The sequence below is a fragment of the Emys orbicularis genome, chromosome 3 (assembly GCF_028017835.1).
Source record: "Emys orbicularis isolate rEmyOrb1 chromosome 3, rEmyOrb1.hap1, whole genome shotgun sequence".
NCBI classification, from domain to species: domain Eukaryota; kingdom Metazoa; phylum Chordata; order Testudines; family Emydidae; genus Emys; species Emys orbicularis.
Genome location: NC_088685.1, coordinates 159,762,086 through 159,774,580, shown reverse-complemented (window position 1 = coordinate 159,774,580; position 12,495 = coordinate 159,762,086). Strand labels below are relative to the sequence as shown.

General features: G+C 41.1%; 1 protein-coding gene across 1 annotated transcript in view; it reads right to left on the bottom strand.

Moving 5' to 3' along the window:
- Positions 1–1,279: 1,279 nt before the first annotated feature.
- Positions 1,280–12,495, bottom strand: part of DNAH14 (dynein axonemal heavy chain 14) — a 451,367-nt gene continuing 440,151 nt past the window's right edge. The window contains 5 exon segments of the mRNA XM_065401478.1: positions 1,280–1,492; positions 1,833–1,979; positions 5,046–5,203; positions 7,761–7,909; positions 9,536–9,648. Coding sequence (XP_065257550.1) covers positions 1,280–1,492; positions 1,833–1,979; positions 5,046–5,203; positions 7,761–7,909; positions 9,536–9,648 — 780 coding nt within the window.

Below are 12,495 nucleotides of genomic sequence, written 5' to 3'. Positions count from 1 at the left end.
TTCAAATGAGGTGTTTTATTTGCAAAAATGTTCTTGGCCCTTCACTAATGGCAGCACTTAAGCTCTATAAGCAAGTTTTTGGACCTTTTAAGCAGAGTTATTTAAACAGTCCTCTTCACATTTTTGGTTTAATCAGGAGTAACTCACATTTGTAACAAGTGTGGATCGTGAGAGGCACCTACCCCATTAGTTTGCTTGATTAATCTCACCCATGCCCAGCTAATATTGTGCTGTTTTATGTAGGGGTGGGAATGAGATTTTTCTAATCATGCAGTACATAATGGGGAGGTTGTCCATGAAATAGTGCCTTTAATTTCCTCTGCAATGGTAAGACGTCCTTGCCAGAGAAGACAAGAGGCCCAGCCTTGAATGTTGGTCAGCCTGCTGTTGGGTAAGAAGAATCTGGTACCTAATTCTGTTTCCTTCTGTGTGCTTTGGGGTGGGGAGCAGTGTTAGATTTACATGTACTCTTAATATATGTTGGGACAAAGTTTTAATTTTGTGCATCAATATAAGTAACTAAATTCTATTTGCCACAGTCTTTTTCTGGTGATGGTGCAGAGGCCAAAATGTACATTAATATACATTTTATTAAAATGGAGAAGTGAAAAAGATCTCATACCAGATCAGTGGTCCATATAATCTGGCTGCTCTTTTTAAACCTGGCAAAACTGGAATGCACAAGAGAAACTGAAGTAGTAGTTTCTAATCAGTTATAACATGAAGATTATCCCTGTCGTTTTGAAGTGGGCTCTGATAACTCCACACTAGCTACCACACTTTGGTAAAACACTTAAACTACCATGGATGGAAGTGAGGAATACACTTTTAATACTATGAAAAAGGTCTTCTCTTGGAGCAGTTAACAACTGTGTTCTTTAATTTCAGTCATAAACTTAAATCATAAATAAAACTACTTAGAATGCTCTACTTTCCTGTCTAGCCTATACAGAGATGGTGCGTAGTTATAAAACTTAAACACAGTGCTTCAGATGAATAATCAGATACCAGGTTGGTGAGCGAATGGATAAAACCAAAGTAGGAACAAAGTGTCATGCTGTACATCAAACTACGGATTTTTAAATAAGATTTATTTAACGCAAGGAGTGCTGAAGGTACTACATTATCTTGATCGTATTTGTACAGTAACTAGCTGACTGACTACTAGTACTCCTAATGCTTTTGAAACCATTACACGCCCTAATCTTAGTTGTACAGCAGATAAGATGTGGTTTCATGAACAATAAATGGTGGGTTTTTTTGTTTTTTTTCCAATTTGTCAGTCATCCAGTTGGCACAGCATTGCAACCCCTCTTGTAACCCAATGACTGGAAGTTCTCTTGGTTGGTAGACTGATTGTTGTTACAAAGTTAGTGGACAGACCTGTAGATAACAAGATTCCAGCTCTTTGAGGAGTCCGGTAAAGTGGACATTCATAATGCATTAGTTCTCTTTGTTCCTCATCTGGACATGTGTGTCTTGTTTGGATAATCTAAAAATTATAATCCAGACACAAGAGAATTGTTTAATAGCAGGTACATAGTTAAACCAAATGAAAATGTACTCCAACAATTTTTGGTTAGTGAGAATAGGACTAGATCCTCTATGTTAGAAACTATCCTGCCTTTTCCTTAGCTGAGTTAGGGATCAGCTCCAGTTCTTACTCATGCAAAATTTCCACTGAGCACAGTGCATTTTACCCAAGTACGAACTACAGGAAGAGGCCATGGGTATTTCCATGGGCAGCCCAAAGTGATAGCATAAAAGTTAGATTTGTTTGTAGATGGCATAGCCAACAGATAGCAAAACCTACATCAGAAGTTAGCTCTCACCTGTTGTGGTAAAAACACTATTTCAGGGAGTGGATAAAATCTGTCATGAAGAAAGGGTTCTTCCAGCACATGTGTAGTAGGGCTCCATCGTGCACCATCTATATATAAACCAAAAACTAGAACACCATTTTCAGGTGGGGAAGATCCCTAAGATTAGAGAGAGACAAATACTCAGATTATGTATCGTGAGGTAGAGAACAAGACTTTGCTTTTCAGCAACCTTAAGGATGCCCTTAAAGAATGTCAGGCATGAAGTGTTTTCACATGTATTGGTAATGCTCAGGCACCTATCATTTAATGAAACAACATCACATGCTAAAAGGGATAGATTAGTCTTGAGTACTCTCATTTTAAAGGTCAGACTCCATATCACAGTAACTTTTTAAAGGAATGAGTAAAGGATAAAGTAACAGACACTATTGCTAAGGAATTTCCCTCCCTTTTTGTACATCTGGCCCTGTACACTTAGAGCAAGTGAAAATTCTCCAGCCTTCCAGCTGCATGGTGATTGGCAGCCTGAAGATGGCATACTCTAAACATAAACTACCTACCACTCCTGTTCATTTAAAGGAAACTGGAAGCCAAATCCAGAAGTGGTGGATACAGTCCAGCATGAAGAAGGAAAACAAGTTCAAGTAGGAAGGAAGTCCAGGGTTGTTGTTTGTTTATTTATTTATTTATTTATTTAAGGTATGTGAAAGCAGAGGGGAGCAGGGTGTTTGTGCACAGCTTGATAGTTCCAAGTCACAACAGTAACTATAAACAACATAGTAGTAGTTTCTGTAGCTGCTTGTTCTTGTTTTAATGGGGACTATAAGGTCTTTAGGGAAGGGATTGTCTCTGTGTTTTCATGATGCTATCACGATGGGGCCCCTAGGGCATTACTACAAGGTAGGGCGGTCAAGCGATGAAAAAAATTAATTGCACTGTTAAACAAGAAACCATTTATTTAAATCATTTTGGATGTTTGCTACATTTTCAAATATATTGATTTCACTAACAACACAGAATACAAAGTGTACAATGCTCACTTTATATTTATTTTTTATTACAAATATTCACACTGTAAAAAAATAAAAAATAGTATTTTTCAATTCACCTAATACAAGATAAATGATTCTCTGTATCATGAAAGTTGAACTATATACAAAAAAACCTGCATTCAAAAATAAAACAGTGTAAAACTTTAGAGCTTACAAGTCCACTCAGTCCTACTTCTTCAGCCAATTGCTCAGACAAACAAGATAATGCTTGCACGAGATAATGTTGCCCGGGCACAATATCACCTGAAAGTGAGAACAGGTGTTTGCATGGCACTGTTGTAGCCGGCGTCGCAAGATATTTATGTGCCAGATGCACTAAAGATTCATATGTCCATGCTTCAACCACCATTCAAGAGGACATACTGATAATTGGTTATGGTCGATAACCATCCAAAGCAGTGCGTACTGACGCATGTTCATTTTCATCATCTGAGTCAGTCAGATGCCACCAGCAGAAGGTTGATTTTCTTTTTTGGTGGTTCGGGTTCTGTATCGGAGTGTTCTGAAAGCATGCTCCACACCTCATCCCTGTCAGATTTTGGAAGGAACTTCAGATTCTTACACCTTGGGTCTAATGCTGTAGCTATCTTTAGAAATCTCACATTGGTACCTTCTTTGTGTTTTGTCAAATCTGCAGTGAAACTGTTCTTAAAACGAACAACATGTGCCAGGTCATCTTCTGAGACTGCTATAACATGAAATATATGGCAGAATGCGGGTAAAACAGTCTAGGAGACGTACAATTCTCCCCCCCAGGAATTTAGTCACAAATTTAATTAACGCTTTTTTTTTTTTTTTAAAGAGCATGGAAGCATGTCCTCTGGAATGGTGGCCAAAGCATGAAAGGGCAAACAAATGTTTAGCACATCTGGCATGTAAACACCTTGCAATGCCGGCTACAAAAGTGCCATGCAAACGCCTGTTCTCACTTTCAGGTGACGTTGTAAACAAGAAGCAGGCAGCATTATCTCCTGTAAATGTAAACAAACTTGTTTGTCTTAGCGATTGGCTGAATAAGAAGTAGGACAAGTGGACTTGTAGGCTCTACATTGTTTTGTTTTTGAGTCATTCCTGTAACAAAAAAAATCTACATTTATAAGTTGCACTTTCACGATAAAGAGATTGTACTACAGTACTTGTATGAGGGGAATTGAAAAATACTATTTTGTTTTACAGTGCAAATATTTGTAATAAAAAATAATATAAAGTGAACACTATACACTTTGTAATCTGTGTTGTAATTGAAATCAATATATTTGAAAATGTAGAAAAATATCCAAAAATATTTAATACATTTCAATTGGTATTCTATTGTTTAACAGTGCAATTAAAACTAACAGTGCGATTAATTCTGTTTACTGCAATTACCTATTACAAGGTAATCCGTTGTTAGAGCTGCCAATTTAGGGTTTAGTAAATAAGACAAAACACTTTCAGTGCACTTGTTCTCAATAAATTGCAACGTATGTTGCTCTAGTACTCATTGCTCCTTACCCACTTACAACCCGAATACTGATATCTACGCCCCCTCGATCCAAGACAGTCAATAGGTGCCCTCCCTTAATTTCCTTGCCTTCTGGTTCTCATGGCTGCGTTTCCATTCTCAAAATGTTGTTGGTGTCTGCTGTCAGAAATGCACTCCCGATTGCTGGCCTGGCCTCAACGTGAGGGTCCAGCTGGGACCTACTAGCAGAGTAGGGGAGTGTGGGCATGTTCTGTATATACTGGGGTTAAGATCCTTTCAGTCTTGTACGCTGCCTGCTGAGAGCCCTCTCTGTATAGATACTAGCAATAGTCAATTTTCTAAGGATGAGTTGGAAATAAACAAATGAAAAAGTTTTACTTCTGATTTTCTGCTCATGAATTGTAACCACCAAAATGGGACAGAGGGCAGGGTGGTATTTTCTAGTTCGCTACAGATTCAAAGCATCATGGTGTTTGACTCAAGTTTTAAGAATATGATTATAAGGTTAGTGGTATAGGAACAATTTAAAACAAAGCAAGGACAACTTACATATTGGGGGGAGGGGGCGGAGAATGAAACTGGTGGAGCAATAGCCTGCAGACAGTGCAGATGTGTGTCAAAAAAACAAAAAAACCCACCTGTTTTAGAATGACCTTGGTTCCTGCCATTTACAGTTTGTTGTCTAGCTGTTATTACAGCCCTTACCTTAAATGCGGTTTGTATTATATTTTGTTTTCTTTTGACTTCTCTGGAGTTGCAGTCTTCATCGTGGATCGTAGGAAGCAGTCTATGGCCAAAAGTTACAGAATCCACTGAGATTCCATTTTGACGAGCATAGTTCTGCAGCACAGCAGTAAGAAACCCTGCAGGAATAAAATACACAACAATCTAGTATCAAAACACTAAGTGTATTTAAGACCAGAGCCGGGTTTACTCTGAGGCCACATTTGCTATGCATTCCCAAACTCAAAATGCTCTGAAAACTGGCATCACATCATCCCATGATTGTCATCTCTCAGTGACTTTCAAGCTAAAGCTACTCTGTAATGTAAATATGTTGTACTGACAAGTATAGTCTCTCACTCTCCCCCCTGGAATTTGAAAGTCAAGGGTTTGTTTTTTTTCCTGGTTCATGTATCAAAAGTAAAGATTTTTTTAACAATTAAAACTTGTTAATAATTAATACATGATCCAGAATAGAATCCAGCTCAGTAGTAGGGCTGTGCTCTCTGTAAGAGTTAAAAAAAAAACAACAAAATTGTAATTTGGGTTAAATGCAGAAAGGAACTTAGGCATCACAATACCTAATTTTTAAGGACCCTGCCACTGTGTTGAATCATCATCTCCAAGGTGGCCATCCAGGCTCTCCATATAAAACAGGGAAGCTAGCCACTAAGAAATACTGAGGAGAGGATTGGGACTTAGGCAGGGCCTAGTGTCAGCTTGGGCTTCACACCCATGAACCCATGCCTGGATTTAGGGCTGACCTGGCTTAGGTGCCTTTCTCAACGCTACGCTGATTCAGGCAGATGGGGATTTCATTGTGGGGGAGTGCGCTAATAAGTTGGATACAGACATGCACAAACCATTGAGCCAGGAAAATTCTCATTCCTAGCTGCTGTTTGTTGGGGCCTGATCTAGTAGGCAGGGGCATGCCTAGTTTGAGAATCCCACCAGGGCTTGGGCACGAGCAGCTTGGCAGATTGTGCCCATCAGCACAAATTTTAGGTGCCTTGGGAACTCCGCTGGCAGAAACTTTGGGGGGGGTTCTGAGGCTCTCGGTGGTGCCTAAATGTTGGCTGTAGGGGCCTAAAGTGGCAGTTAGGCACCTAAGCCCCTTTGTGGAGCTAACCCATCGCTTCTTACTTAGCTGATCAGCTCCTTGGGCACATTTGGAATCAGCTCTTTTTACTTAGTGACAAAGCCACAATGCACCATATGCACCTAACTGCCACTTTAAGCTCAACATTTAGCTCCTCAAACCCCTTGTTCAGCCTCTGCCTAACTCTATAGGCATGTAAAGTCCTCTTGGCACCCACAAAGCTGTTTAAGTCCCGTTGATGCAGTGCTGAAGCTGGAGCCCCGCTGCCCAGGGCTGAACTGAAGTCGTGGAGCTCTCATAAAGGCACAGAATTCGTGACAGATTCGTTGCCTTATGCAGATGGCTGCAGATGCCAGTAGGTGGCAGAGGACACCTAAACATTAGGCATTGCAATGCTGATGCTAAGTGCCCCTTTTTGGATCTAGCCCTAAGTTTTTACATAATGAATTCACTGATTAGAATTATGATGTTTTAACTTATGAGGATACCACAGTGACTAAACCTCTTAAGATCCACACCTCATTTCTTTGCGAGAGTTCCAATGCACATAAGTCACATAATGCTAGACACTCCATCTAAAACCGCAGCTATCAACACAGAGCAGTTGCAAGTTCAGCTCATTTTTATAACGAGGCCTTTGGAAATAATGTATTAACAATTTCTTAAAACCAATGGGGCACTTATTCCAACCCCTTAAACCAGTGGTCCCCAACCTTTTCCGTGTGGCGGGCGCCAGACCGAGGACCATGGCCGCCGGACAAGCAGCTGCCGAAATGCCGCTGAAAATCGGTGGCATTTCGGCGGCAGCGCTTCTTGACGTTGCTTCTCAGGGACCCCTGCCTTAAACCTTCCTCCCACAGTCAACGTTTTCTCCAGTCATTTTAAACTTCAGTTTGTGTTAGGGGCACGGGTGCAGTATGCAGTAAGAAAAAGTGCTGGTGCCATAATACTACAGTTTAATAAACAAATAGCCCTGACTTTTGTTGGCAGTTAATTCAGTTTTGGATGCCACCATGAGAGGGCATCATTTAATCAGTAAATGAAAAATGACAAAGGTTATATGGCTAAGCTGTGCAATACCATTTTGGAAGCATAAAAATATAAAGTACACGCAGAAAGAGAATCAGCATGGATAGCCAATATTGCTATATAATCCACAGCCTTATTTTTATGATCTATATAATGTGCGCAGCTTTTGGACTGCCTTCAAAAGAATCTTTGCTGAAAAATAACACTGTAATCCAGGTAGACTTAAGGCAGCATCAGCTGGCCAACTTTTTCCAAAATAATAATGTCTTCTGATTTAATCATTAATGAGGCAAGCAGCGTTGAAAGTAGGTGGTCAGCCACAAATCAAGATATAAATTAAATCAAAACTAAGTATTAACTGAATACAGATTGGGAAACAGCCCAAGTTTTTGTATGATTTTCTGCAAAAACAGAAGAGAAATTGCCCCCAAAAGGAAGAACCATTTGCCTGCCTCTAAGACATGAAACTCCCCCATCCCCCAGTTCCAAGACAGAGAGAGCAGAAGATTTGAGAAGAAAAAATTACAAATCACTATTCATTATTGATGACTGCCTATTTACTAGTGTACCTTGTGGGAAAAAAAACCCTGAAAGCCAGAAGCGACTCGGATTTCCCTGAATGCTGTTGGTGGATATGTTGGGCCTATCGCCAGTCGGTGATGAAAATGAAATCCCAGATGTTTTGGCTTGTTTCTGAAGCATCATTAAGCTGTTATACCTGTTTTTTAAAATAGGGTAATAAATGCGTAAGCAGGTTTTTTTAACACCCCATCCCCCTCAAGCCCCCCCCCCCAAACCCTAGCTCACTTGTTTGAAAACAAAATCTATCTTCATCATTATTCTTAAAGGCCTAGGAATTCCCTAGCAAATTTTCTAAACGTCTTTAGATAAAACACATAAAAATTAGCAAATTAATGTCTGAATGCAACCAGCAAGATCACAGCAAATCATATTATTAAATAAATGCTATTTAGGCGCAGACAACTGTGATTTAAAATTGTCTCTTTGGTAATCTCTTGTGACTGATTAAATATGATACAATGTATTTTATTCAAACAACACTATTCAATTCATCTATGTGAGAGAAAGCTAGTTACCTCGAAGTGATGCCAGAACCTTTCATCTTAAATATATAAGGTAGGAGCCAAAATTTGCTCTCCTTATTTATATGAATAATTTCATTGGTAAATAGCTGCTCATGTGACAAAGTCAAGAAGGATTTAACTACAGATGTCTAGTAACCTAAAGTGACAATGCAATGGCTATTATTTAAATGAAATGAGATGGTGCTCTCAGTCCAGTACTGGACAAGTGCCTAGATCACAAAACCATCACCACCACTGGCTACTAGTCTGAGCAGGGGGACAATAGATTGCATAGCCAGGGAGACTGAACTTTTGCTTCATTGCTAGAGGTGGACCTTGCAGACAAAACTGGGGGCCAGAAACTTGCATTTTCCCTGCCTATACTGTACCTGTTCTCTAACTAAACAGAGGACTTCATTCTCTGGAGCTGGCAATCCATCACCTTGCAAAATCAGTGAATATTCAATAAAATTTAAGAAAAAAAAAATCATGGTCAAACCTTTTTTTTTTTTTTTGGACTGGCTGTGATGTTAAAGAGAGTTGTCCGTAAGGGTCACTCTTCAAGCAAAATGGATCATATAAGAATTTCTTTAAAAAGAATAAGATATATCTAATGTTTAAAAATCTTTACACGTAAACAATGCTCAGGATTTCTGTGTTGTTTAGTATGAAGACTCTTAAACTTCCACACACAGAGGACTGCACCCTCTATTCAAGAAGTGGGGGTGGAGCTGATGGGGGGGGGGCTGCTGACGTATTACTGTGGCTCTTTGGCAATGTACATTGGTAAATTCTGGCTCCTTCTCAGGCTCAGGTTGGCCACGCCTGTCTTAGACTGTATGCTCTTTGGGGTAGGGACTGTCTTTTTGTTGTGTTTGTACAGCACCTATCACAATGGGGTCCTGGCCCATGACTGGGGCTCCTAAGCACTATGATAACACAAATAATAATAAATTAATAATACAGCATAACCACCCTTTGTGCCCTTCTGAATCCAGGCTGCTCTAGAGAGTGGGGGGGCCTATCTAAATTATGGCAGCAGCACTACCCCGAAGCTTCATAGCACTATATGCTGTGGCCCAACCCTGACACACTCCTCATGTCCCCAGTCATGCCTCCTATGCTAGGGGGTCCTCAGGAGGAAAGCCTGTGGGGGTCCATCTCACCCAAAGTATTTGGTTGAGAGTTCCAGCTGGAATTTTAATTTGATTATGGTTTTCCCCTTTACTTCTACTTTATTTTTTCATGTTTCACTTTACCTTAATTGTATACAGGTGATGACCTGGTTTGCCCAGATTGCAAAGAAATTCACTCGTAGAATAAGGTCATCAATCCATGATCCCAAAGACTTATTTGACATATAGGAATATGGCTGTTGCAAATGACAGAAAAGCAGAATCTCACTAAATACCATTACAATATCAAATACAGCCAGTTTATAAACTGGAACCGTTATCAGTAGGTCTGCAGAAGGGAATCTCTGCATGAGAGGTAGAAATGGACAAAATATAGATTAAAAGCCTTTGAAAGCACACTCAGAAACAACTCACAAACTTTTGATAGTGCTCACTATGAAATGCCCTTTAATCTCCTCTAACGGATGTCACTCTATGGACTTTCCAAAGTGTCAAAATCTGACATAGTGCTAAAATTCAGAACACACATGCTCAAAAAGAAAACAAAAACACAAATGCACCAGCTTTTCCAAAACACACTTGTAATATGGGTTTCCTCAAAAACCAAAGCATCACATTAGATCAATCTGCCTAAGCATTTGTACTGTGATTATATCATAATGCTGTCTTTGTGCTCAACACACATATGTGAAAAGATCAGTTGTGTTACTGAAGGTTCAAAAACCAGATCTACTTTGCAAAAAAAAAATTCATTTCACAGGATTTAAAAGTGGAACAATTTTTATTTATTTTTTTCAAAAATTTTTGCAAAATATTTTTGAAATTTCAATTCCCCATTCCCTTTTCCCTATTTTCCCTTTATGATAGTCAGTGCAATAAAATGAATGATATCAAGATTTTTAATCAGACTTTTCTTTTTCCATATTCTTTTTCCATTTTGCCTTTTCAAAGCTGCCTCAACTTTGGAAAACTTATGAAGTGACAAAAGGGAAAATGAAACTGTAACTCTAGTAAATGTCACTTTTTAACCTTTCTCCAACTGTTGCAAAGTTACAGTGGCAGAGAGCGAGAGATTAATTCTTTGTGACTTTTCCAAAAACAGGCAACCAACCACAAAACAAAGCCCTGGTTTACACTACGAGGTTAGGTCGAATTTAGCCGTGTTAGGTCGATTTTATAAGCAATGCATCTATACAACCAACCCCGTTCCGTCGACCCAAAGGGCTCTTAAAATTGACTTCTGTACTCCTCCCCGCGAGGGGAGTAGCGCTAAAATCAACCTTGCTGGGTCAAATTTGGGGTAGTGCAGAGGCAATTTGATGGTATTGGCCTCCAGGAGCTATCCCAGAGTGCTCCAATGTGACCGCTCTGGACAGCACTTTCAACTCCGATGCACTAGCCAGGTACACAGGAAAAGCCCCAGGAAATTTTGAATTTCATTTCCTGTTTGATCAGCGTGGCGAGCTCAGCAGCACAGGTGACCATGCAGTCCCTCCAGAAACGCAAACGAGCTTCAGCATGGACTGAACAGGAGACTGGATCTGACTGCTGTATGGGGAGAAGAATCTGTGCAGGCCAAACTCTGATCAAAAAGAAGAAATGCTAATATATATGCCAAAATCGCACAGGGCATGGTGGACAGAGGCTACAACAGGGACACAGCAGTGTCGTGTGAAAGTTAAGGAGCTCAGGCAAGCCTACCAAAAGACAAAGGAGGCAAACGGTCGCTCCGGGTCAGAGCCCCATACATGCCGCTTCTATGATCAGCTGCATGGCATTCTAGGGGGGATCCTACCACTACCCCACCACTGTCCGTGGACACCTGCAAGGGGGGTCTCACGCAACAACGAGGAGGATTTTGTGGATGAGGAAGAGGAGGAGGAGAATGCGCAGCAGGCAAGCAGTGAATCCATTCTCACCAGCAGCCAGGACCTTTTCATCACCCTGGAGCCAATACCTTCCCAAGGCGGGATCCCGAACCCTGAAGCCGGAGAAGGCACCTCTGGTGAGTGCACATTTGTAACTACAGTACAGGGTTTAAAAGCGTTTAAATTGTGTTTGATTTGCCCTGAAGAATTGGGATGCATTTGTGGCCAGTATAGCTACTGGAAAAGTCTGTTAACGTGTCTGGGGATGGAGCGGGAATCCTCCAGGAACATCTCCATGAAGCTCTCCTGGAGGTACTCTGAAAGCCTTTGCAGAAGGTTTCTGGGGAGGGCTGCCTTAGTTCGTCCTTCACGGTAGGACACTTTACCACGCCAAGCCAGTGGAATCATTGCAGCACAAAGCATGGCAGCAAATGGTCTTGGGTTTTGGTCGCATTCAAGCAACATTCAGTTTATATCTTTCTGTGTTAGCCTGAGGAGCGTGATATCATTCATGGTCACCTGGTTGATATAGGGGAATTTTTGTAAGGGAACAGTAAAAGGACCCCATTCACGCTGGGCTGTTTGCGCTTGGCTAAAAGGGATCATCCCTGAGAATAGCCACGCGGTGGGGGGAGAGGTGAAGGGATCATCCCAGAGAATAGCCACACGGTGGGGTGGGGGGAGGTGTGTGCTGCACATCCACCCAAAAAACGCAGCCCCCTCCTTTTAAATGGCAAAGCCAACCAGCATTGCTTGCTGTGGGAAAGGAGGGCGCTGCAGTTTGAAACCATTCCCACATGTTATGAACGCGGAAGAGGCCAACCCCGCATACCCTTTGGCTTACCATGGCTGCCTGGAAACCGAATTCTGTTGCCCAGCCGTGTGTGATGTGTCACCGTGCTCAATATAAAAGGCAAAATGCGACCTTGTACCTAAAGCACGTGCTGTCTGATGTGAATTGTGAAAGAGTCTCCCTTTTGTTCTCAGAAATGCATCATCTTAAATTTTACTCTCCCTTTTATCCCCCCGCAGGTGCAAATGTTTCTATGCTCCCCCTATTATCTCCATCCCTGAGGTTATCACCGATTAGAAGGTGAAAAAAACGCATTCGCGATGACATGTTTTCCGTGCTCATGCAGTCCTCCCGCACTGATAGGGCACAGCTGAATGCATGGAGGCATTCAGTGGCAAAGGCCAGGAAAGCATTAAGTGAGG